This window comes from Gopherus evgoodei, chromosome 7 (assembly GCF_007399415.2).
Source record: "Gopherus evgoodei ecotype Sinaloan lineage chromosome 7, rGopEvg1_v1.p, whole genome shotgun sequence".
Taxonomy (NCBI): Eukaryota; Metazoa; Chordata; order Testudines; family Testudinidae; genus Gopherus; species Gopherus evgoodei.
Window position 1 is genome coordinate 111,650,872 of NC_044328.1, and position 27,986 is coordinate 111,678,857.

At 42.5% G+C, this 27,986-nt stretch overlaps 1 protein-coding gene across 4 annotated transcripts in view; it reads left to right on the plus strand.

Moving 5' to 3' along the window:
* The window catches only part of FGD5 (FYVE, RhoGEF and PH domain containing 5), a 153,363-nt gene that overhangs the window by 70,173 nt on the left and 55,204 nt on the right, over window positions 1-27,986 (plus strand). For all 4 annotated transcript variants that reach the window (XM_030570192.1, XM_030570190.1, XM_030570193.1 and 1 more), the window contains exons 3-5: window positions 227-356; window positions 14,010-14,068; window positions 14,183-14,213. In XM_030570192.1, the coding sequence (XP_030426052.1) occupies window positions 227-356; window positions 14,010-14,068; window positions 14,183-14,213 (220 nt within the window). The remainder of the gene's footprint in view (window positions 1-226; window positions 357-14,009; window positions 14,069-14,182; window positions 14,214-27,986) is intronic.

Genomic DNA, 27,986 nt, shown 5'->3' on the forward strand with positions numbered 1-27,986 from the left:
TCCAAACATTTTGGGAGGTGTAAAGAGTTTCGTTAACTTTCCTCCTATTATTACTATCAAAAAGCAGGAAGCTCCAAGAATCCTGCTTCCCAAGTTTAACAAACCTACAGGGTTTACCTGCCACTAGCTGTGTCTGGGCTGCCTATGGAATACTTATGTCTGAGTAACAGTGACGAGGAGTGCATGGTGAGAATGTGATGGGCTGATCTGTTCCTTTTGCTTACAGTGCCTATACCGAGCCTTACAAGGTGTGCCCTGTCTCTGTGGCACCCGTGGAGGACGTCACATCAGACGAGGAACAGAAGAGTTCAGAAGATGAGGAGAGTAGCCAGGGGGATCCCAGCCTCGTCCATAAAGTAAGAGATCTGGAACAATCTGGGGAATATAGGAAACACTCAAGGGGGAAGGGAAGAAAAACAAGGATGAAAACATCCTTGACTCTTGGATATGTTTACACAGCCCATGGCAGCGAGCCTCCCAGCCCAGGTGGACAGACACGTGGTTGCGAGGCTCATGGTAGCACTTTAGAAATAGCTGTGTAGACAGTGCTTTGAAATTGCTGCTCAGGCTGGAGGTCAGGATCTGACATCCACCCCCTCTCTAGGCTTCAGAGCCCGAGCTCTAGCCCACGCCTCAATGTCTCCACAGCTATTTTTAGCGTCGTAGTGCAAGCCCATGAGTCTGTCCACCTGGGCTGGGAGACACACTGATGTGGGCTGTGTAGGTGTACCCTCAGGTAGCCATCTCTCCCCGCTCTGTGCTTACAGCTAGCCCAGGAATATCAGAGCTATGATCATTGCATTTCTTCAGAACTATGGTAAGGAGTTACTTCTGTTGAATATGGCAGAGCCCACAGACCTAAGAAGAGAAGCTGAGGCAACCAGCCAGCAGGCTCAGGTAGGTCCTGATCCAATGCCCACTAATGTCAATGGGAGACTTTCTATTGACATGAGTGGATATGGTACAAGATTCACAGATCTGGAGTCTCTTGGAGGTTGAGGGATGACACGTGTGATCGTTGCAATGAGATCTGATCTGAATAGTTGTGAGCCTCTTTCTTAGTCCTACACTCTAGGGAGTGGAGGCAGGGAGAAATTGCTGACAGATGGGGCAGAGAAGAGCCCATGCCATAGAACTTAATCTGCAGAAGGAAGAGAGGGGTCACAGCACTGAGCCCTCCACTTATGAAGGAGAATTCCACCCTCCAGAATTTCAGGATTATGGAATTCTGCCCGTGGCCCTGCATATTCAGCTTTCCAGACTCCCCAAAAAAACCTTGGGCCATTATTGGTCATTGTGATTGATGGTGAATAGAATAAATTCCAACTCTTTGTTGTCCTTCCCTCAGAAAGTGCTGGTATAGTTAAAGAATACTGACAGTGGATTGTATTTCCTACCCCCACCACTCCCACCTCCTTTTGTTGTCTTCTCACACAAATCTTCTGGGTGATTAGCTAGTTAAAACACAGCCTTGCAATGATGAAGTGCAGAAAAATTGTCCAACTACCCAATGAAGTGATGTCTTCTCCCTCTTGTAGCAAAATCTTCAGACAACACAGAGCGGTTGTAAAACATGAAAGAGTTCAGAAGCACAGTCGCTTGGGGAGAGTTGGCAAAGGTACACATGTCTGGATGCCAAAAATAGTACCATGAATTTGGAAATGAGCTAATCTTGCTAAAACAACTGTTTTGGGCTGGCCTAGTAGAGCTGAATTTGGATTAAAAAAAAAACTCCAACAACTGGAGTTTGTTGTTTTGATTTCTGGTTTCCCCCTCACAAGGGAAAATTAGCCTGAATAAAGGCATGAAATCACCTAGCTGATAAGATCTTCTTGCTCTGTCCAGAACATGTGATTCTGACTGGTGTCTAGCTGGGATATACTTACTTCACTCTGCTGAAATGTGGATTGTCAGTCCCCAAGCATTATGATTTGCTTCGCACGCTTGCTTTTTGCCTGTTCATTGGAGACTTCCAAGGCTTCCAGTTTGGGGTTTGGGGTGGGGGAGGTGTTGTTTTCTGTTGTTTCTTTTTTTAAGGCTTATTTTCTGAAGAAGAAGGAAAAAAAAGTCAGATTTGTACACAGGTTTCCTGGAATTGTTTGAACAGCTGGCCCCCTTTGAATCCCTGCTCTCCTGGGGATGAGCTCTGTGTGAGTACGAAGGAACCTTTAGGACTTGCCGGCACCTCCATTTTGCAAACAATTTAAATGATGGACAAAATGATACATTTGGGGTGTATTGGTGTATTCGTTTTATAGTCAAACCAAGGGCTTTGATTTCCACTGGGTTGCATAATTTTTACAGCAGTCTAACTCCATTGGACCGTGCTGGAATTGGACTGACATAAAAATGATGTAAAGATGTAGAAAAGCAAGCCTGTCTTCTCCAAGTTTTGTTTTGGTCAGGGTTCTATAAGTGCACCCTCAATCCAGAAACCCTTAGTAACATCACTTGGTGTTTTTGATTATTCAAATTAAAGCTGATTTTGAGAATGTGCTCTTTTTGGTTAATTATGCACTTGAATCCCCTTCTTTAAATCTCTGGCAGATGGTATCAGGTTAGAAAACTCCCAGATGAGGATGCTGTCGTTTTTTTAACCTCTGTGATTCTACTTGGTTAAAACCACCAAAAGGGGTGCACTTCTCTTACATAACTGAGGGAGATTGTCTCTTTTTCCACCCCCTGCTTAACTAATTTATAGGAGCTCTGGAATCATCCCCAATGTGCGTGCCTGCTACATATGCTTATTTATTTACATCCATCCAACTGGTAGGAAGGTGACACTTGACTTTTCTGTTGCAGACTCTGAAGGATAAACAATGGATTTTGGAGTCTTCTTTGCCTGCATAGAGGAAAGTATCAGAATTAGGGATGGCAATTGGCAAATCTGGGTTCCAGTTAGGTATAGGCATATACAGGTTCAAGTGACATAAGGGATCTTTTCATTTCCAAACCTTCACTCAGTACTAGAAAAACTTCCAAACCAAATCCATCCCACCCTTTGAACTTGATCCAGACTTAAAATTGGTGCTGGTTCTTTGTGCTACAGTGAGATGAACTAACCGCATAGCTGTGAACTTTAGGGGTGCTCAGATCTGGATATGAACTTGCAGTTCAGACCCCACTAACCCGCAGACTCAGACTGCCCTCTCACTTTGCCTATGCTAATACTTTTTGCAGCTTTCTCTGAAATTCCTACAGGACCAGAAATAGAAACAAGACGATGCCCTCAGAAGGGCTGCATTTGTGAGGGCTTGTCTACATCAGAAAGTTGCAGCGCTGGTGAGGGAGTTACAGCGCTGCAACTTAGGAGGTGTACACATCTGCAGGGCATCACCAGCGCTGCAACTCCCTGTTTGCAGCGCTGGCCGTACTCCCGTTTTGTCTCGGGTGTAGAGGATCCAGCGCTGGTGATCCAGCGCTGGTAATCCAATGTAGACACTTACCAGCGCTTTTCTTGACCTCCGTGGAAGGAGGAAGCCTCTGGTAATCAAGCTGGTCTCCTTCCCCAGCTTGCTCTCGCGTTCCCGGAATCCCGAGCAAGCAGGTCTCCTTCCCTGCGGTTTGCTGGGTGGCTCCGGGAACGCGAGAGCAAACCGCGGCGAAGCTGGTCTCCTTTCCCGGTTTGCGCTCTCGTTCCCCGAACCGCAGAGCAAGCAGGTCTCCTTCCCTGCGGTTTGCAGGGTGGCTCCGGGAACGCGAGAGCAAACCGCGGCGAAGCTGGTTTCCTTTCCCGGTTTGCTCTCGTTCCCGGAACCCCCCTTGAAGCCGCCCAACAGCGCTGCAGTGTGGCCACATCTAACACCACTTGCAGCGCTGGTTGCTGTAAGTGTGGCCACTCTGCAGCGCTGGCCCTATACAGCTGTACTAATACAGCTGTAACAACCAGCGCTGCAAAATTTTAGATGTAGACATGGCCTGAGATAACCAGCCCAGTGTTGTTCTCTCGAGATTCAGAGAAGGTTTGGAGAAGCACAAGTCTTTGGGCTTCTCCCATGCTAGCTTTGCTTTGAATGCCTCAGAGCATCCCAAAAAGCTTGAGGAGGATCCTGCACTTAGAAGGTCTGAACCACAACCTAGGTTTAAATTTAACTACTCTTCCAGAGATAAGGCCTCAGACTTTAGTGTCAGGACTCTGGGAGTCCAAGCGGGAATATTCAGCCAGATCATCCCTCCTAGCTGCCACTTAAGACAAGCTGCCCTCCCTGATGTGATCCCATTCCCAGCTACACCTTTATCTCCTCAGCAGTCTTCACCCTGAAACTGAAGTGATTCCAAGGACAATTCCTTTGCTAGGCCTGACACTTTGCCCACGAAGACAAGAGACTCTGTGTGTAGGGAGTCACTTCCACACTGGATCATGAAAAGAGCAAGTGAGAGGATGCTATAGACTAGGGGTCACATTTTAAGCTTTAATAACTGGGGGCGAATTGGAACGGGTGGTGGGGCCAGAGTTGGGGTTCATTTGGGGAACTTCAAATCCAATGGAGTTTGCTGGATGGTTTCAGTTCCCCGGCCCTTGAAACACCTCCATCCTTCTTCTGCATTGTAGTGCCAGCATGTTGAGAGCTCTGTCAAAGACAAACAAAAGCCCAGTAAAAAAGAAGCACTTTTCGGAGGGTTCAATGGGGATGCACGCATCAATGCGTGCACCTCCAACACACCCACAACAATGCATGCGCTCTCACTGCAGCCACAAAACTCCAATATCAAGCAATATAAGGCTGTAAAGCAAAGATTGTGGGGTGTGAGCTTGTGTGGGATGTAGTGGAGATGCAGCCCCTGAACTGGGAGTTAACTTCTCCAGCCTCCTTTGTTGGGAAGCCAGGCCAAGGGAAATTGACAGCTGCAAGGCAGGAGGATGCCTCGGGCTATGTTTTGTGATGTCTGGCTGCCTGACCCAGCCTGGGTGTCGCACACATCGAAAAGGGTGTTGGTCACAGGAAAAGGCAATGGGCTTTAAAATAGCCCTAGTAGTCAATGGAAGGCATTTAGACTGACAAGTTGCACCATTGCTGATAAGGAGCCAACCTTCCTATACAATGGCGGCTTTGGAAGGGTACAGTAGTAACAGGGTAAATATCAGCTCGCTAGGGAATATTGTATCAGCATCAGCTATTTCAGTGTTCCTGTTATACTCAGGGGTGATATACAGTGAATGCTACAATAAACCAGCACTCAGGGAAGAAGGGTCTATTAATAAACGTAGCTGGGTGTTTGACATGAAGAATTGAAGGGATTCCCAGGAAAGATTCAATTAGCCTAGTTTGATGCTGCAATAATGTGATTGTTTATAAAGCATCAGAATACAAATACTGAAGTGCTTTCATTGTAATACAAATATAAAGCCATATTTAAATGCAGAGAGAGCCACTTGCATCCACAATATGGATCTGTCTGCCAATTAACCTCAGTATAGGGAAAATAAAATAGTAAAGTTGATCACATTTAACTACTGCTTAGTGTTTCAGAATAAAAACACGAAGTGATGCATGGAACTATGCACAGAGCAGTGCACAAATGGTCTGATCCTCCCCTCACACTGGGGGAAATCAAGAGGCACTCCACTGACGCCACTAGCCCTACAGCTGTGTACAAATGGTATAAACGAGAGTAGAATCAGGCTGTGCCTTATGGCCCTAGATGTCCCAAATAATTTTAGCTGCTCACCTAGGACAGGGTGCTGTTATATGTTGATCCAATGCTGGTCATGCTGGAGAAGTGGTCACCTAATACAGGTAACTTACCTTTGTGTAATGCTAGTGGATACCTTGGCGTAGCGAAGGCTTAATAGAGGAAATTGGTAAATTATTTGATCCTGAGGGCAGCGTTGGAGATAAACTACCATGATCCTCTTTGAGGTGTCAGGAATGTAAGGCAGCGGTGGGACAGGGAAGGCCGTGAACCATCACAGTACACAGAGGCAACTTGTGTTGTGTGTAATGAAGGAATATCAGGCTAGAATACAAAGGTTTGCAAGACCAAGGCAGCAACCATCTCACTATTACTGCATGTCAAATTGCCTTTGCTGTTCCTTATCTTTCCACTGGGTGGGGTCAGTTTCCAGGCTCCATTAATCACTCTGTTTTGCAAACCTTTAACTTTCATACGCTGAAACACACACACCCACACAAAACCCAAACATAAGCTGTACTTGGGAGCAATGGATTTATGCCCCGTAAGGAAGCGACAAATTTAGACAGCTCTTAATGGGCGACGTTTGGCCTTTTGTAACTGAACAGATTCCCCAGGACAGGTTGCACTCGAGCCCCAAGAGCAAGCCATTGGAAGACGACTCTCTGGGGTTCCATCTCCAACTGTGTCACTATTTCATTTTGCAGCCTCAAACAAGGCCCCTGCTATTTCAGTACCTCCGTTTATCTATCTATAAAATTATTAATAAGAATAAACCTCCATTACAGCAGTGTTGTGAGGGTTATTTAATATTATAAATCACTTTAAAGTCCTCTGATCATCATGACAGCAGAATTGTGCCAGGTGCTGTACAGACACACAGTTCCTGCTGCAAAGAATTTATAATCTAAAGCAGTTAGACAGACAATGGTAGGAGGGGAAGCAGAGAGACAAAGCAACTTGGCTAGAGATACACAGCCGGCCAGGGGCACAGTTAAGAATGAAAACTAGCTTTCCTGACTCCTAGTCCAGTGCCTTATGCACTACTCCATGCTGCCTCTGACAAAACACAAAACATTCTTATTACTGCTCTGTTTCTTGAAGCACTGAGAACTAGGGAACAAAGTGCTAATACTTCAGGCTACTTGGATCTCCCTGTTCTTGTGTCATGTATGAAATGTGTGATCAGATGTCCACTTCCATGCTATGCACTGGCACTTGGGCAAGTGACATGTTAAGCAAGCAGATGAGTGGTAGGCAATGGGTATTGACAGGTCCAGTAGATGTCTTAGGCTTGGTATTGCCCAGCCCAGGTGCAGAGTACATAAATACAGTCAAATGTGATGCTCTGGAGAGGGAAAACCTCGTTCCTGCCTCAGTGAGTTTATAGCTTTGTCTCTTCCATGCCACTGCTGTCTAACTGGAGCAGTGAAACCTAACAGGATGCTTAAGTGCTGTATTAGCATGCTGAGAATGGTACCTCCACCTCCCTTTCTCCTCAGACATGCTCATACTCTGCTCACCCTAGTCTCACCATCACCCTTTTTTAGCCTGAACCCTTGATATTAAGGAAGTAGATGCAGAAGGGACTTGAGACCCAAAAGACTGCTCAGTGCAGAGCACTAAGCCTAGCACTGAACCTCAGCTGGGCTCACACATGACCTCTGCTCACCCCTGCACACAAGTGCCACAGTCTTGTGCTCCCTGCTTGTGCACTCCATGTAGATCTAGACCTTAGTCTGCAAAAGTGAAAGAACTGATTGGCCACCATTGAGCTGATCTCTAGACCTTTTCCACAACACTGGTAACCTTTGGTTTGGCCCATTCCTAGTTTGTCTGTTTTGTAAGCAGGCAGCTGAGACTCTCCTAACAATAACTGTCTCCTCAGAAACAAGACTTTAATCATCAAGTCTAGTTTACAACTACCTGGAAAGAGGTTATCCTGCAGGAAAAAAGGGAGCATGGTCACTGGAAAGCAAAGACCCTACCACCGCCATCAAGAGTAAGACAATGGGATGGGAGGATGTGATCAATGTGCCTTGTGCATGTTAACACCCCGTGAAAGTGCAACTCTGTTGTGAAGCATTCATGGGTCCTGATGTGTATGGGCTTTTGATAGCCTGCAATGCTGTTGCATCAGCCCACTGCCTTCGTTTCCTCATTATTCATCATGTTATTCAGCTCCCTGGCAGACAATGAAATAATATCAATAATAGATGTCTATTCAATCAAAGGCAGAAAATTGCTGTTTTTAGCCAGGCTGTCTGTGACTTTTCCTGTCTTTATCTGTGTGATGCCACCTGAGCACACATTGTCTCAAACAAGCCAATTGCACTCTGAGAGCAACGAAAGGGAAAATAACAACGTGAAGAATGTCGGGAGAGGACACAGTTCGGGTTGCCAATTTTGGCTGGACTTATTCCTGGAGCTTTGATCAATGGCATAATCTTTAATTAAAGATTATCTTTAATTCCTGGGGAATTCCCAGACAATCCTGGAGGGTGGCAACCCTTGTTGGAGTCTCCAGTCTCAGCAGGCAAGGTCTGCCTCTCCAGCACTCTTGCCACCCTCCTTTTACTGGTCTACTGAAGGCCATTAGAGCTTTGATGTGGAGTCCTACACAAATTGTGAATCATGCTGTTTGCTAGAGTTTGCTTAGAGACAGAAACTGACCTTGGGCAAGTCACATAGCATCTCTGTGCCTTAGTTGTCCCATCTGTTGGGAGGATTGTAAGACATAGTTCATTAATCTTTGTAAAAGCAGTTTGAGATCCTTGATGAAAGCAGCTATACATGGTATGTGTTGTTATTTTTATCTGAGGTAATAAATATAGTAATTGTGTTAGAGTATTAACATTAAAAGCATTAACACTTGACAGTCAATTCCTGAAGAAAAAAGTTGATTTTAGTTTTCTTAATATTGTAATGAATCAGAGTTTGTGTGTGTGTGTGTGTGTTTGTGGCCATGTGTGTGCACACATCACTGCCCTCTTCAGGATGGAATCAGAATTGCTGAATTGTGTGTCATAAAACCTATACTGCTAACAGCTGAGAGGCGAGTTCTCATTGGTTCAAGGCCTATGCTTTTGGAGCGGGATAGAATCTGAATTCTGTATATTTTGTCACTGTGAAGTTCTGGGTGGCCACGATATATATCATAATGACAAATGTGTTGTTCTAGGTGGCCATGGTTTTGTTATAGTACAATATCTATTTTTCTTTTCTTTCTCTTTCTCTTTCATTTAATCCTTTTTATTATTTCATTTTATCTTGTTTCCATTTCATATTGTGAGACCTTAATTCTCAGTCAGGAGGACATTCCTTGGGAGCTGCTTTGTGACCCAGATCAGAGCACAGGGGTGCCATGAATTGAAAAGGGGTCATGTGGAGAATATCCAGGTCATCATCATTCCCTTGTGACCAGACCATGCTGCTGTAATCCTTGAGAGCTTGGAGACTGAGATGAGAAATGCAAGGAGGTGGAGGAGTTCTTAGAACAAGGCTCTGAAGCACTAATAGAGCAGGGAGATCGGATAGAGATACACCAGAGCTAGCTGCTTTCTGGGTCAAGTAGTCTTTTTCCTGTCCAGCAAGACCTTCAATCTTTAAGAAATAATCCACTGATGTGGCTTTATACTTTTCTAAATGAAGGATAGTGCCTAGGCTGAGCAAACTCAACATTTCCAAGTCTGGTACAGTGAGCTCCGTGTCTTTCGGAAGTCAATGGGAGTTCTGTATGCAAAAGGCTTGCAAAATCAGGGCCATTTGAGTTTTAGGTTCCCATCCTGCTCTCATTGACTGCTCTGGCAGAAGACTGGGCCATAAGTTTCAGGTTGCTATCTCACCATGCACAGTGTGTAACCAATTAATCTGCTGATTCTTTATCCTAATACAGAGTCTGTGTGTATTAATTAGATGCTTCTGGTAATTTGAGGCACCACATCTGCCCCTTCTGTCTATTGTGCCATCTATGAACTGGAATAGGTTATGTCAAGTGACTTGCAATCAGCTGTTAGTATCCACATATGATAGTTAAAGCGCAGTGTTTGATATGCAAACTAGAGATTGCCATTGAATGAGGAATATTGTGGCCCAACTATTGGGTACAGTTTTGGATAGAGTCACAAAAGCATATTCTTTGGGTAGGTGTTGGATATCAGTTTTGTCTAGGACAGGGGTAGGCAACCTATGGCACGTGTGCCAAAGATGGCACGCAAGCTGATTTTCAGTGGCACTCCCACTGCCTGGGTCCTCGTCACCGGTCCAGGGGGCTCTGCATTTAATATAATTTTAAATGAAGCTCTCTTAAGCAATTTTTAAAACCTTATTTACTTTACATACAAAATAGTTTACCTTATATATTATAGACTTATAGAAAGAGACCTTCTAAAAACGTTAAAATGTACTACTGGCACACGAAACCTTAAATCAGAGTGAATAAATGAAGACTAGGCACACCACTTTTGAAAGGTTGCCGATCTCTGGTCTAGGAAAATGTGCAAGACAGCTTGATGATAGATTTCCTGCTTTGCACTCTCTCTCAAGAGATAGTTCAAATCCAGAGAGTCTGGTTTTATTCCCGTAGGCCAATGGGAGTTGGAAGCAGCATGGAAATCACATGCTTAACAAACAGGGCACTACATGGCCCTCCCCAGACCAATAAGATTTCATAGTATTTAGAGATGGAAAGGCCTTAGAGTAGTTTGTCTACGCAGTGCTCCCCCAGCATCTTCTCCAGTGCTCTGTTCAGTCCAGTTTTAAAGACCTAGCAATGAGGCTTCCACCACATCCCTCAAGAGACCATTACCAAAGTCAGAGATCTCACTATCAGAAGGTATACGTGATATCCTGACATAGGAGCAGCTTCATTATCAAATGACAACTCCCTTGCCTGTTGAGGGCAGGCAATCTGAGGAACCATTTTGCTTGTATACTAGCATATATTTTAGATTGTGGGGCAGATGAGGCTAATAAGGACAACAAGACTCAGGTTAGGCACAGAGCCAGAATCCTCTGTCTAGATCCATCTGCTGAGTACACACAAACAGCAGAGATTGGAGTACACAGCTACTGAAGCAGCAGCCTGGGGAGGAAGAGTACAGAAGTGCTTACTGCTGGGCTGAAGAGTACACAGTAAAGATCACTACAAATAGGGTAGCTCAGTCATGTTTTAATAATCACTTGGGCTTTGTTTTAGAAAGTTGATAGTTGAGGGACCCGCACTCCCTACCTCCCACTATTCCCAGAAGTCCGTCTCCGGACACTGTCGTCAATCCCAGAGTTCATTTCCTGGTTAAGCAAACAGTAATTAAATAACACAAGAGGGGCAACGCCTAGAGACACTGTCTCAAAACTTGCCCTAGACTGGTCATGTGGACACCAGGGGGTCCCAGTGTTTGTCTCTCGACTAAGACATATTAATCACAAGTAGAATTGCAGACTGCGACAATCTGTATACACAAAGGCGAGGGGGCCCCCCACCACCGGTGAAATATACTTTGCTTCTTGGTCAAGCCTGTCAATAGAGGACGTGCAAACTGGCCAGTATTAGGTTTGGTAATCCAGAAATAAAATTCCCCATTCAATTGATTTATGTCTGCAAGTCAAAAGGGCAAGGAAGAAAAAGAGCCCAGAATATTCTGATGCTGACCAGCGACATATGGTAGCTCCTGTGTGCCAACACTAGTGTATGCCATGTATCATCACTGGTGACAAAAAGAGAGAAACAGGGTACCCTTTAGGAATGATTGTATAAGTGTAAACACCAAAATATAGTGTAGTACAAGGAGCATACTACAAATAGTGGACTGAAATTAACAAAGGGAAAGATGACTTTCAGGGAAAAAATGCTTATACTAGATCTGTTCAACTGTGTAGAACTGTCTCCAAATTAAAATGGGAGAAGCACCACTCTTGGACCATTTTAAAAAAGAATCAACAAAGCACTAGGTAACATACTGTAGGCAACAATCTTGTATTGGCAGAGAGATGGATTAGATGACTGAATCTAACAAATGATTAGATCACTAATTTCTTTGAGTCTCTAAATCTTCCACTTGGCTCCCCATCAAATTGCAGTGAAGCAGATGAAAGAGGGAAAAGACAGGTTATTTCCTTCTCTTCTGAAGTCTCATTCACCTCACATAGTGGTACATATCCTTTTCTACATAGCAACCCTCCCAGACCTGGTCATAATCTTCCCCACTATGGGATCACCACCCCCAGGTTGAGAACCCGTGACCTAACAAAATGGGGTTCCTGATTACTTTCCTGGTGGAAAGTCATTCCTTTCCTTTACTCATTTGTACAGTAAAAAGAGATTTACTTGCAGCGTGTTTTGAATAACCCTCTGTTGCTCTGTTATAGACAGTTTTAGGATTCATTTGTTGCTGCTGAACATTTTTATATTAAAGGGGCACTGACAATATAAAATGCACTACTTTTAAAAAAAATAATCCTTGTGTAGGACACAGCACCTTAAAACTGAAAGAATTTTTAAAATGTAACTTTGCTTTTCATTACTTATTCCAAATATTTCTTTTTGTGATTTATTAAGGATGGGCATGGAAACAAGATTGGTTGGTTTCATTTCCGTAATTTTGCATCTGGGTTTTCATGGTCCAGCTATCATGCTGCTGGATTTCAGTTTCCAGCACTTCTAGGGAATGCTTAAATCTTCCCATAAGCTGTTTTCAACCTCTCTTATTTCCAGTTTGAGTGAAGCAGGAAGGAGCGAAACATTGGGTAAAAAAAAACTGATGTCACAAGATTACTTGTTCAGAGATGCAAAAGGCTGGGGGACTTTGGGGAATTACTGTTCAGATTTCTGTACTAATGTTTACACACTGGAGATGAACTGCCAAGCTTGAATGTGCTCTAAACTTTAGCAAAGGTTGATGGAATTTGAATCTGGGATTTTGGTCCGGGGCCCTACAAATTTCTCATTGAGGGGCTGAATTAAATGATTTCACATGACCCCTAACAACCCAAGCAATTCTCATCCAGAATTGATGGGATGAAGGACACTATTTCAGGCTGCCCCTGAATTACAATAACCAGCTAGTGCACGACAGCTCAGCATCTCCCACCTTCTAAAGGAGGCTCTTTAAGCAATGGAATAATGACACACCTGGTCCCTTTAAACAATACACCTTGATGCTGCCTCCTGCTTGTTAAGAATAAATGGGCATGTTGTATGGCATCTTGTTCATTGAAGGTTGCTTCCTTGCCTTATTATCACTGCTGTGTAAGTCAAACTTACTTTAGTATAAGATTTCTTTCTCATAAAGGTTTCAACACTTTGTCCATTTCTACCTTGGTAAGAGGCTCACTCTGTAATATGGTAACATCCTTTTAAATAGAGGAACCTGCTGTTATATCACTATATAATGTTTCCCCTAAACAAAAACTCATTCTTGTATTGATAGCATTTTGCTCTGATATTTATATGGCAATGATTTGTAAACCTGTTAAAATGTCCTAAATAAATAATAGACTAAATAAGTAAATAGATTAAAAACAAATGATTCATGAAACCAGAGCAAAGCAGCATAATTAGCCTTTTGAGCCTTGAAGAACACATGCCATTGCTTCTTTGGCAGGTTTCTGTGTCCTCTGAGATCTCTGCTGATTTAAATGCATTCCACTGTGATCTCAAAGTGATGTTATTTGCTTTAATATTGCACTGTTTGCTTTCAGGATATAGGTACCACAGTTTAATTTAATCAAATCTCCTTAGCACGCAATAAAGCCTTGAAATTGTTTGCGTCTGTAGCTTGCACTGCAGTGGGAACAGTTTGAATATAACTATTTAAAAAACAAAAAACTTTTTCCTTGCACATGATTGGCCTGAAGAACTGGATGAGCTTTGCCTCCTGCAGTCATGAAATTACCTTTCTGCCTTTTGCCCTATTGAAATCAATGAGGAAAATTCTCTCTGACTTCACTAAGGTCAGGAGTCAGTCCATAGCACCAAAACAACTTCTTGAATCTTGAGAGCATGACCCCCATTTCAGACTGTATATTTTTTATTTATATGAGGTAGCAGAGTTGCAGTTGTGGATCAGGACTCCATTCTGCTAGGCAGTGTGCAAACACAGAATGGAAAGCCTCAAGGACTGAAGTCTGTTTAAGCATTGGCCTGCTAAACCAGAGTTGTGAGTTCAATCCTTTGAGGGGGCTATTTAGGGATCTGGGGCAAAAATCTGTCTGGAGATTAGTCCTGCTTTGAGCAGGGGGTTGGACTAGATGACCTCCTGAGAGCTCTTCCAACCCTGTGATTCAGATTCAAGGATCATGTAGATTGAGGACATTCTCTGGCCCTTTCTGTTTTGGGATGGGAGATTTCTTAACACTTGTGGTTTCCTTTTCAACAGAAAGAAGGACAGTCCAGAGCTTACCTCATCGCCCAGGAGCTGGTGTCTTCGGAGAAAGTGTGAGTTCACTGTTAAAATCTGGTTGTTATCTTGCAAATGAAGCTGTGCATTCCACCCTGATTCATTCAGGGCTAGCTTGATGGCAATTAATATAATTCTGTCTCTTTCTGCAGATATGTGGAGATGCTCCGGCTGTTACATGTGGTAAGTAAATCATTTTAATTGTTGAAACCTAATTGCCCTCTTACTTAGCTGTAATTTAGGAGACAGAAAAAGCATTGAAGAGACTAAGGTGAATTCTATTAGGAGTGGCTTATAGCAGGGAGGTGCTCACTGAGGCATTGCAAAGAAATCTGTCTTCTGATAAACTACTCTTTCTGTGGGTGCCAAACATCTGGAGTTTCTCATCCATAAGAAAGAACTATGGGCAACAAACCTCACCAGGCTTTTATTTGTGGAGAGTATTTTTCTTTAGAGAATAACATTTCACAGGTAGAAGAGAGAAGGAGAGTGAGTCAGAAAGGAGATTGTAATTGAGATAGAGAGATAAGAATTCTATCTTAGGGGAAAGAAATGTAGGTGAAGATGACTTGCAGAAGGTCCATGTGAACTAGCTTTTGGCTCTTGTTTGAGTGGATTCATTTTGCTCCCATTAAGTTGTGTTTTCTATTTGGGGTACAGACAATCATGCCATGGCCAGGGCTAGGCCCCCACCAAGCCAGAGACAGCTAATGGAGAGCAGGCAGGGTAGGCAGTGCTTGAGGTTTGTTCACAGAATCATAGAAATTAGGGACAGAAAAGACCTAATAAATCATCCTGTTCATCTCCTGGCCAAAGCAGGCCTGTTTCCTAGGTCCTCTGATGTTTTGCCTATATTGGTTCTAAGTGCCCCAATCCACATTGCTTCCCTAGAGACTGTGCCACAGCTTACTAGATCTCATTCCAAAGTCTTGCATGGCTGTGTTTGGGAGGCAGGAGGGGAGAGCAAATGAACAGAGTTTACCCGCCACTGCTGAGGAATAAACTCTGTGACAATGCATAAGATAGCACTGAGGTGTCCTTGGAAAATTCCCCAATCCTTAACAGTGGGGAGCATCTTTCACAAAGAACAAAATAAGGAAAATAGGAAGTCAATAGAGCATTTCTGCCTCCTCCTTGTGCCTCTCCCAGGCCGGTTGCCAAGGCTGAAAAGCCTGCCCAAGCTTGGGCAGCAGGACAGCAGTCTCCAGTATGATGAACACCTTGCAGACAATTGCTTTTTAGAAAACAAACTGGAGATTGCTGAGCCTGCCAACTGGTAGCAAGTCATTAAAAGAGACTTCACCAGTTAGTGGAGTCTCTCATCCATTGGACAAGTTGGTAAAAACAGCACCTGCTCCCAATTTTGTCTACATGGGCACTTGCAGCAGTACTAACCCCAGTTCAGCCAAACTGGTGCTAGCACATTTTTTTTTATAGAATTCCCTACCTAGACATGGCTAGTAGGTGTGTAGCCTCCATGTTACTGCAGTTGGGACTTGCATGAGGAGCTTCATGATCTGGAGGGAACAATTCTGTGAGGTAAGCCAAAGGGGAGCTTCCCACTGGCTAAACTGGCTGGAGTTATGCTAAAGTCCATCTCAACTGAAAGCTAAATAGCACCAAAACTTACAGGGTGTTTGATTCTGGGGTGGTGTGCAAGTTATAAGAGCCTTTACTGCCTGGGAAAACCATTTGTAAAGAACAGGAAATGTCTTTTTTGCTCCCACTTCCAAGCTGACAGCTATATCCAGGTGATGGGGCTTTTGTTTTATGCCTGTGCTTAGAAGGTTTTAACTTAGAAACATTCATGTGAGAGAGTGCGCACCGCTCCATTCCAGCTGGAAAGAATCCTAAACTTCTGGTAATCCATAACAGAAAGAACTCCCATAAAAATTACAGCTCGTGGGCTAGTTACTGGAAAACTCAGCTTTGACGCTAATTTTATCTACTTAGTGCCACAAAGTTGGCTTGAAGGTACAAGTGAATGAAAACAAAGAGGGCTTTCCTGGTCTGACCCCAAATGTAAACCACTCATTGCTATCCCTTGGGGGAAGGAGTATAGTTTCCACACAGCCAATGTGTATTGCAGAAACTGGGTAGCATTAGCTGTAGATTTGTTAGCCAATATTGAAATGCTGTTTTAAGACAGAAGGGAAATCAGCCCAGTTTTCATGATGATTAAAACATATGGCTTAGATCAGCCAGTTAGCCTCATTAGAGCGAGGAAAGGATACCTGTGATAGCTATATTATTATGCTGGGTGATTCTCTGTGTTCTTATTAGTCATCAGTTTCATGCGGAACAGTTGGTGTTTTGCTTTCAGTGTAAGTGTCTGGGTCTGTAACTCAATGTTTCACTAAATGATCTTCAACTAGGGATTTCATTTTCTTCCTTGCCACTCATTCATTCACTCCTGGAAGAAGCAGCATTGTTGTTTCCCTTTGTGCTTTATTATATTAACTTTTAAAAATTTAGGGAAATAAAGGAAGAATTTTCAATTTAAAAGGAGAGTTGGAGCCATGCCAGTCCCTTGTGTTTGAAGACCTCAAACTCTGAAGGACTCCAGATCCATATTTCACAGCTCTTTCTCCCTACACCCTTTCAATTTCCTTGATGAGCCAAACCTCAGGATCCAAACAACCTCAAACTTTGGTCTTGAATCTTGCAGCTGGGGTTCATCTGTGGGGTGCTGAGAAGCTTCTGCTTCAAGTGGGTTTATTTTGTTAGCCGTATTTCACTTTAATATTATTACACACACAAAACCAAAGTTACTCATGTCAAAAGAACGTTAAAGTTGCAAAGCCAGGAACTCAAAAGTTAGAAAATACCACAATTGATATTGGCTGTGCACTCTTCCCCTAACTAGTTTCTACACTTCCATGTTGTTCATCCCAGTCAGACACCATTTTTAAGATAAGGTTCCACCTTCACAACTTTAGTTAGGTCATGTTTCTGTGCTGGAAATATGCCCCTCCATCTTCCCAGAAATATACAGTTGCTGAAAGAGCACAAGACTCTGGAGGACTGTTGTCCATAGAAATAATCAGCAAGTTTGTTTTTTCAGATTAATCTTGATAGTTAACGAATAGAAACAATCTCACTTCTTGTGAAGAAACAAGGTGTAAATGGTTCCTTGGAAATAACATCATGAGAAGGATGAATCATCAGAAAACTGGAGAGGGGAGATTCTTTCACCTCTTGGTCACTGGTTCAAATCCACCTCAGGTTAGCAGGGATAGAAATCCTTGTGAAATGAGTTTGGTGGTGTCAGTCACATCCTTAGTGCACAGGTGTCTACATCACAAGCAAACTTCATTACATGTGGCATCAACTGGTACCCTTGCTGGCTACCGCAGCACAGTGGCACTCAAAAATAGCCAGGCAGTTGATATACTGTGACAGCTGCTTGTTATACTAAACATGATCATGTCATTATGACCGTGTCTTCTCCCACTGCCATTCATTTGTTGTATCCAATTATTGCCTCTCAGCATATGCTGAAATTGTAAGCTCTTTGGAGGTGGGACTGTCTTCTTTATTGCATGTGTGTGCTGTCCTGAGACCAATGGGTTCTTGACCCCAGATTGGAGCTTTGAGATGCTATTGTAATACAAATAAATAATAATAATTAATAAAGATGTTGCTTTGTGTATTTGCATAGTATTGGGGATGCCACTATAAATACAAAATAGGACTTCTCTTTGCACCCCAGGTTGGTGTAAGTACCACATTGCTGGTACAAATACCCCGTTGTGCACAAATGTCCCAAGAAAAGCAGTCACTCCTTATCCACAACAAAAATGGCATTGAGGGTGCCCCTGAGGAAAACTGAGCTTGGACAAACTATTATTTTTGTTTTATTACCATCTCTCTCAACAAAACCTTTTGAAAGTGCTATTTTTAATGTCTCGTCTTCTTTTACAAATCCACATCTCAATAAATGAAGACTGAAAACTAAACCACACCCTGACTGGTTTTGGGGAGGGCGAGGAATTCTTTTCTTAAGACTGCAGCAGGAGCTGCATTTTCCATCTCATTTGCAGCCTCGTCTGGAGCAGCTATTTGTTCAGCATAACAGAATCTGTTTGGCCTTTCAGCAGAGACTTTAATAGTTTGATTGATTGCCAAAATGATGACATTTCCATACACCCACTCTGCTATTGAGCTGAAAGAGTGGAAACATTGTGTTAACTCAGAAATTCTGTATCGGTTGGCATGGTAGTTGTGATAATAATCTGGAGGGTTACATGTTATTTGCCCTACTCTAAGGTAATGCAGTTCTCTGGGGTATGTTCTTTACAGGCTCAGACCAGGTGAACAAATCAGGCAGTCTGGACCTTGCATTCCAAAGATTCCCCCAAACTCTTGGTAATGGGGCTGTCTTTCCCATCTGATTTGGCTTCCTCACCCATTCCAGGGTTGCTTCTCTTGCATTTTTCATTTTTTTTAAATTTAGGCCATAATTAGCCTCAATCCATTCTTCACTCCAATGTGTGTGCGTAATTCCCATTGAAATTATTATCACTTATGTCTTCAAGTCAAGGAGTGAATGAAATTAGCCCAAGAGATTGGTCTGCACTGAAAAACTGACACCCTAAATTCCCCAGAGTTTAAGGAGATCTGATTTTCTATTCTGGTTCAGATTCTTTTCATAAAGATGGGTCAGAGCTTCTACGCTCATATTAAGATCCAAATATGAGTTTCATCAGCATCCAAGGTGGTTTGGGTCTCCTGTTGCAGTTTGGCCTCACCTCTAATTTTAACATGTGGCTAAGGTTTGCTAAAGGCATCCCTCCATCTTACACAAAGAATTTCTCCCTAGGTAGCAAAGAGTTGCACAGAATGGAGCAGATTGCACAAAGGGCAGTGTACTAATAGATGCAAAATATGCCAGGCTCTGCACAAGCTGGGAACCCAGACTTGGGCTGGACTCCATAGCTTCTCCAAGGCTAGTAATAGAGAAGTAACACAGGAAACAACTGAGCGCAAAAATATATCAATATGCTCTAGCTGTTTACTTGAAAATGTAGCAAACCTGAGTTTTCAAGGTATAAATATGGCTTACCTTCAAAATTTGCTGTGCTGATTGTTTAATTTCCAGAACTCCTCTGAGGTAGCACTATCTCACCAATGTTCTTTCATGCACAAGAAAATAAGCAGCTCCCGATTTAATTCCTTGATACAAACAGAGCTGTGACTATACGTTATCAAATTCAGTGTGCAGTGCACTACATCTATTCAGTACTATTTAGATGGACATCATGTAAAGATCTAGACAGGCATGCTAGATAACATAGCATGCAATCTTCTCTCTACTCTCAGCACACTTCTATGTTGGGAGCAACGTTTACAGAAAAGTAACATTTTTGGCCCTAACGCCTTGATAGACCAATGATATCTTAATCACTGCTTAAATGGAAAAGGTTGGAAGAGATCACCTGGTGAGTGAGTGGCTGAGGCATATTTTTGTTTCTGCTGTGGATTCCTTGGATACTGTTCAAAGTTTGGTTGGACCAATCAAGTGATTATTTTCCTAATGAAATGCTTTAGTGAATGGGGAAGCCTGGCTAAAGGAAGAGCTTGTTTGGCTGTTACACTGTCTGAAATGCTTGACAAAAGCCTAAAGACAAATTGTGTCAGAGAACAATAGCCCATCCTCAATTTCATTAGGCTGAATTTATTTTCCTTATTTATTTATTCATTGTTCTCTTCATCTGCAGTGGGAAAATAACTTTGCATGGGCTAGAGTAATTTTACAGTGGGAACCCTGAGCCAAAATGGCTGTCAGACCATTTTGTACATCTCTTAAAAGGAAAAAAAAATCAGGCTTGGCATTGGGTCAAGTTCCTTGTAACAAGCCCTACTGATACAGTATTCAAAACGTGCACACTACAGTTTGCCAGTTCTTAAACTCATTTGCAGTGTTTTGGATTAATTTGTGTGTGTGTGTGCACGCTGAGGTCAGGGTCCCTGACCTAGATTGTACCTAGCAATAGCAAGATAAGAGACTAATTGTGTCTGCTGCGATAGTTAGAATTTCCTGCCATTCATCTGGCATTGTTTCTGCTGTGCTCAGTAATGAGAAATTTGGGACGATCACTGTTCAGTGTAGTGCGTAGGCCACTTACTCTGCCACCGTAGAGGTGCCACTTTTTAATTAGAGGTGCCACTTCCCCTTTCAAGACCAGGAGAGAGGTTGAAGGTGATAATGAGGAGGCCCCAAAGAGCAACACGCAAGGCAAACATGGCTCACAAAATATTAAAAGGCAGCCCATGGCTGAAATCAAAGACCAAAGGTCCCTCAAGCATATAATGCTGGGACAGTCAAAGAAGACTGGAGCATTACATCTTGGGACATGTAGTCTCTATGGGCCACTCCACCATATTAGAGGAGAGGGTGGCTTTAGAAGTATGCAAATTGTTATGTTCAATGAAGACTTTGATTGTACAAAGATTAGGACTCCCCTATAATTATACTCCCCCCACCATCCCTCATACCTCCCCAATGGGATGACACTACTGGCCTCCCAGTATTGGTATATATCATATAGTTTATCAATTTGGTTTTTTAGATAATGAAAACTCTACATAGACACACAAGGCAATTTCCACTAATACGTAGGTCTTTATTGACTTAAAAGTGTAGAACTGGACAGGAGTTTTGCTGGGATCAGGATAAACGCTCTATGTAGGCAGAATAAAATTACCCGAGTAGGAACATAGCCAGCACCTGAGGGTTAACTGTTCTGATGGAAAGAGCCATGGAATCTGTAATGGCCACAGGTGGTCAGGACCTCATTTTCAAGCCTCATCTGCCACATGCCACCCCTTGCAGAGTGTCCCGTAACATTGTGCTGGATATTCGTTCAAAGTAAAGAGGGGTTCAAACCTGAACACCAGATCTGAACACCCCAGATTGTTGGGGTATTTGAAATCCAAACATACTTCTGGCTCTGGATCAGAATTTTAACTAGAGCCGGTATTCACTTCAATGTTTACTCAGAGAGAAGAGTGCCACATACTGATATACCAGCACCACTTACTATGAACATTCATCTCACTGTCTATGTCTACGCAGCAATTAAACAGCTGCAGCTGGCCTGTGTCAACTGACTTGGGCTTGCCGGGCTTAGGCTGTGGGGCTGTAAAATTGTAGTGTAGTTGTTTGGGCTCGGGCTGGAGTCCAAGCTCTGGGACCCAGCAAGTGGGCAGGGTCCCAAAGCCCAGGCTCCAGCCTGAGCCCAACAGTCTACCCAGCAATTTTATAGCCCTGCAGCCTGAGCCCTGTGAGCCCATGTCTGCTGACACAGGCCAGTCACAGGTTTTTAATTGCTGCATAGACATAGCTTTAGTCTCTCTGTGCTCCATGACTTTCGCAAGATCCCAGTTATACGAAGTGTACATTTCCAGTGGTGACTGAGGCTCAGAGATGCTGTTGGATGCTTTCCCTAGGCAAATATATCATGAAAAGTAGCTGTGAGCACAAATGAAAAAGTAAACATTTTTCTTTGCTTTAATGATAGTTGTGATCATCTTTGTGCCTCCTTTTCCTCAACTTCCAAATCTATACAATTTAGTTTTCTAGGACTTCCAGCTGTCAGGTGGTCCAGAGACTTTTATATCGAACACATCACCGGACACCGCCAATACCACACTGAGTAACTGAGACCGCCAACTAGGGAAATAACCCACTTCCTTCCCCAATGGACCAAGGGATGCACCCCACCCATGTACTTATCCGCTACAGCGATACTGACTTGGACTCCTTTTTCATCCCATGGGTGGTGTACCCAAGCCCAATTATCCACTGACACTTTAAAAAAAACCTTGCACCCCATTCTGGGTCTATGCCGGTTATGTGATATGTATGTATCTTTTCATCCTTGCAAACGATATCTGTAACCCTCCTAACCCAAGCTTGACCCCAGATGTACAGTACCTTCCCTCTCAACTTGTGTATATTTCATTTCAAACATTGACTTTAATAAAATTTTTAAATCTGAGCAATGCTGGGGGTAATAACACTAGAGCAGCTTTTACTATGTAGTGTAGTACTGTGCGCTCACGTATCAGAGTGCAAGACTGAGTCCTTTTGGGGATCGGTTGCTATGAGCAGAGCTTGAAATGGATTGATTTTGGTTCATGCCTCTATTTTAGGAAATTTTGATCCATCAGAAATTATGTGGACTCAATGTTTGGTACCTTCTGTGTTTGGCTGGGTTGTTCAGTTGATGAATTTGGAGACCATCAGGTGCCATAATGGATTGGAGTTGGACTGCACAAGCACTTTACCTTTGATTAATGGCTTCCCAGGAACTCAGCACTTCCAGCAATGGCATAAGCTTTTGGAAATGGATGTTTCTTGCTATTACTATTATATTTCAAGATTTGGTACTAATCATTGTAAAGCTGGCTATCTGGGCAATTGGAATTCAATAATTTCTCAGAGAGTTAATTATAATCCCAAGTCTGGGCAATTAATGATTAATTAAATTTCCTGAGATTGAGTGGAAAAGAGGTGCTAGTTTTTTTCATTCCTTTATGGTATAAAATGGGCAGTTATTTGTTCTGTGGATGTTCATTTGGAATGGGTGGCAACTCTAACATTCTAATTAGTTACTGAAGCAGATTTGGGATATGCTTGCTACAGCTGCTAAGCTTTTCTTTTCTAAACCCTGAATTAATTGCAGTGACTGAGGAGCTTCAAAATGATTAGTAGATTCATTTCATTAGGAGAGGCACCTAGAAAGGGGATTGGCTGCTACAAAGAATGGGAAAAAAGAATATGAAAGTCTTCCATCTCTGTATGAACAGTTTCAATCCAGCTGGGGTCTTTAGTGTCTGAAATTGTAACCAGCTGGGCATGTTTAAATGAGGAAAACTTGGACTTGTAATGAGATAACAATGATGGAAGGATCGGTGGTGGAGTAATGTAGATGTGGCATAGATTTGACAACTATAACTGAACAATTTTTGAAATTTTGATGGAAAAATGCAATTAAATTCTTCATGAAAATTTTCATGAGACTTGCATCTTGCTCGGGGCCAGCCACAGAGTTGGTCAAAACATTTCAAAATTCAAAAATATGCGTGGAAATGTTCATGATTTTTAGTTCTCTTTTTTTTTTTTTACCAGCTGTAGTGGCGCAGTGGTAAAAACACCTGCCCCCGTCTACAATACAGCTTCTGTTGTTTGTCGGCCAGTGGAGAATTACCGATCCAAATGTTCCCAGCGTAGATACAGCTTCTGAGCACTGTTTGGTGGTTTAAATTAAATGAGTCCCATTCTGGTTCCCAGTGAACTAGCATGTTCACCACACCTGGCACTAATTGGCTGTTGCAAAAGAGAAGCCAAAGAATGAATGGACCGTATTCACTCTTACCCACAGTCAGTTCTTCCGGGTAAGGTGGAGGATTACATTAGGCCATAGGACTGGAAAGGACCTCCTGGATCACTGAATTCAGTCCCCCACTATCAGAGGCAACCCCATCATATAATTCTGTTCATAAGCTTATCAAGCTGCATCTTAAAACTAGTTAAGTTCTTTGCTCCCACTGCACCTATTGGGAGACTGTTCCAGAACCTCACTCCTCAGAAGGTTAGAAACCTTCAGCTAATCTCCAGCCTAAATTTATTCATGGCCACTTTATACCCATTTCTTCTTGTGCCAGTGTTGTCCTTTTGCTCAGAATAGCTTTTTTCCCCAGCTTTGTCTCTGTCCGTGCTGTGCCTGTTCTGCAGCTAGAGAGAGCAGTACAGATCTCGGTACTGTTAATCTAGCACCTTTCACCAGCACTAAAATCACACCTACATAGCGCTCAGCTGGGGTAAATCCAGATAGCACACTGAAGTCAATGGAGCTACCGTGATTTACGTGAGCTGAAGGGCTGGCCATCACAGTTATTGGAGATGGGGCCAAGGTAAAATTTAGATCCACATTGGAACAGCCTCAGAATTTGTGGGTGTTTGTACCTGGAGGTTACGAGGTTTCATGGAGGTTTGTACTTCCACTGGAAAGGGAATGGAGAAAAAAAAGATAATTTTTCATTCCCTAAAAGTTTGACATGTTGGGAGGTTACTAGATCATGTCTACTAGATCTAGTGGGAAAAGATTCTTAGCTTCTCCAAACTGATTTACTCATCCTTATTCAGGGCTGGCTGGAAGAAGCAGTGCATCGTTGAATGAGATATATGACCGAAGCGGTTTCTTTTTATTGAGCCCTTGCTTCCTTTCTCAGCACATTCAACCACACTACATACGGTGCGACAGGAGGCCAGGAAATTGTCTCTGAGTGGAAAAAACTTGCTGCCATTTCTATTAAATCACCCAGCAGAATCACCTTCCCATGGAGTATTAAAACAGCTGAATTTTTTTTCGTCTGATGAATGAGCTTATTTGGGCAGACAGTGTATGTTTTTAATGTATCATTTTTTTTAAAATGTGGAATGTTGTTTTTAATAATAACTTGCGGTTTTGCACAGTAGCATGTGAAGAAATACATTCACAGCATGGGTTCACCCAGACCATTAGGATACGGACTCTGTCTGTCTCAAGCTAGATTGTTCGGACTAAAGCAGAATTCAGCCTGTTTGAACCTGCTGGAATAGTGACTCTTGATACTCTGTGGTCTTTTGGCTAAAGCCCTGCATTAGGAGACCGCAGACTAGGGTTCTATTCTGAGCTCTACCATGACTTGTGTAATACACATCTCGATATTAACTGATGGGGCTTTAATTCTATCAATGGGGTTGTGCCTACTTGATCCTTGGTCTCCTCATGTGCAGTGTCAACAGAACCTTCACTGGAATTCTTCATGATTTAAAAGGTTCTTCCTGCTTATTCTATATGTCACTGTCAGGATAGAGTGGAGCTGAGTCTTCGTATCAGGTACAAACATCCACCCTGAGCTAGATTTAGCATCTAAATCCCAGTTTAAGTATATTTTTAAGAACAAATTTGAAAACAAATAGTTCCCTGGGCACAGATATCCACATCACAAAAACCACCAACCCCCTTTGGCTCTGATTGGCAACTGCACTCAGCAGAGAAACTAAATGGACCGTGGAGGCTGAGCTCCCCTCTTGTCTGTAGAGGTGGTTGCTATGGTCAGATGAGAGGCACATTCATGAGGCAGTGTGTAAGGAAGCTAGCTCTGCTGATACCTATTCTGTAGACACTGAGTTTCAGTGACTGGGGCAACCAATCTGTTTTGTCATGATTCTGAGCCTCCCTTGGATCTCTCACATTGCAGTATTTCCTTGTGTGTTATATGCATGTTAAAATATGTGAAATAGACCCCAACCCCACCTGGTAGGTGACAGCACATCATCAAGGCCTACATAGACACATACACACAGAGAGTAAAATATTCCTACAGATGAAAACAATGCTGGAATTGGAGCAGGAGAGAAGGTGTAGATCATGAGAATCGTAATGAAAGAAACAGGCTATCCTGTGGTCAATTACATCTTTTTCCAGGATCTGCTTATGTGACTGACCAGGCTATGTCCTTCCTGGTGCTGTCTTCAGATTCATGCAAGGATGTTTACCTTTAGCGAGAGCTAATGGAGCTTCCCCTTGCTATATGGTCTCTCAGATAAGGACAGATCATCTTTTTTATGAAACAGGAAGTTTTATAATCTCCACATCTGCCACTGCTGCTCTGTAAGTAGTCATTGGGAGCTTTCAAACCCTCCAATTAATGGGCCTCGGTTTCAAGCTTGCTTTGCAATTAACTGTGCTCCCTCTTTCTCTTTCTTTCCCTTTCTCTCTCCTCCCACTCACTTCTGCAATAAAACCTCAGACACTTCCTGGTTTATTGGGATGCAAAGGAAGGACTGGAAAAAGTTCTGTATGACTTTTTAAGTGATTGTCTATGGCTCTCCAGCACCTGCTCTCATCACGAGCTGGAATGTGCTTCCAAGCTGATTTATTTTCGTAGACAACGTGGGATCCAGTTATTTCACCTATAAAGATCCCATTGATGGAAAACAGGAAATTTGACCACAAGAGCCCTAACTGGTCCAGACTAAGGAACACCCAGCTGCCTGGCTCAGACTCATCTCCTAACATCCGTTTTAGGGGAATAAAAAGGAGAATTTGTATCCATTAACAGTTCTGCATGATGCTCTCCAGACATATTTATGGATTGGCTAATATCCTCTCTGTTTAGTCCAATAATGCTTTGTTGTTGTAGTGATACTGAAGAATTAGGCGCTGGAGTGTTATGTGTCACAGCAATACCTCTAGTTTTGTTCTTTAGAATTTTCTTGAGCTAGGATTGCTACTCTCTAATAATCTGTGCTACTGTGTAGGAGACCTGACGTCTAGCCCCCCAGCTGGCAAGACACAACAGTAGCACTAGTTTAGGGTAAAGATTCACCCCACTCAACAAGAAACTATTAACCTTTCTACTACAGAACGTGATTTTGCTGCTATGCATTCTTATAAGGACACACTATTCCAATGGAATACCAGCATTTTAGTTCAGAAAGCTCGTAACTGGATAGATTATCAGCTCTGAAGCCATTAAAATGGCTTTTGAAGGGCGTTCCATACAGTTGACCTTGAGCAAAAGAGATAATACACTACATTTTTCCCTGATGTTCCTCGTTTCCACTGAATCTAGTGGATGCATTTAATCGAATACAGCCATCTTTCATTTATATAGACTTTGCATAACAATGTACTTCCAAAACTATATGTACACAAAATGGAATTACTTTCCCACCATGGAAAGGCAGTCACCTCTGATTTTGCACACCACCCAGCAAAATACCCCTAGCCCCTCCAGAGAGGTAGTGTAGAATATTATGTTTGTGAGGCTTCAGGCTGAAAAAAAAATGGTGGCTTCAAAGTGATATTAAAATAAAGAAAAATTGGGGGAAGCATTAGAGATCATTAATGGTCCCATGAGAAAATTAGTCACTTCATTAAAGCCTTGCCCCAGATGTATCCCTTGTGTAATTACATCATTCTATAGTTACAGCAGAATGATTTTGGACTACTATATTTTCTTTGATTTCTCATACCTTGTTTAGCAGGGCTTCAGAAAATAATGATATTTAGGTACTTTATCTGCAGTTTTAGCAGTTTTGGTGATGTACCTCCTATTTTTAGTCTCACATAAATTCTTTAGAAATGGACCCTCTGATTATGCCCAATGCATTGTCCTGATATATGTGCAGTTAGATTCTTTGGGAATGTGAAAGAGATGAATAGATATCAACAAATTTCTGAATTAAAGAAGAAAGCAAAGAACATTGGGAATTTGATTTACAATACCAACAAAGAGATAAGAATTACTGTGTCCAAGACTTTTTTCAAGTTCTCCCTGAAAAACTCCCTAGTAAAGGGTTTTATTTTATTTTCTCATCCTGCTTAAAATCCTGCTACCCATGTGTGACATGTCCTGATGAGCTGCATGTAAATTGTATTCTTGTGAATGTAACGTATGGAATCCCCCACCTTTCTTGAAAAATAAGAGCTCCCAGTACAATATGTTTCTTTCACCTAATTCATTCTTTTATCTCTTTTCATGTCATGACGGTATTTCAGGAATATGTGTATTTTCTATCATGACGTTGGTATTAACTAGACTAGAATATGATCAAGCACCCTGATGTCAGTATTAATTGGGAAGAGTGAGATGCCATAATGATACTGTAGTAATAGGTACTATCATGATGCTGTAGTATTATATTTTCTTCATTTTCTAAACAGACTCTGACCTGGACATATTTTAAAGTCAATTTCTGTATGAAAGTTCTAACTGATTTTGTGCCATATTTTGCAAGAATAGAAGTTTGTTAGCACCACTGTTTTGGCCATCTTCTAATCTGCACACCTACTGTAAAGTCCCCCTGCTGTTTCAGTTGGATGTGTGATTCTTCACTTCCAGTGCTAAACTATTGGATGATTTTGTAGTACGCTGTTAAACAGCTGTCACATACCA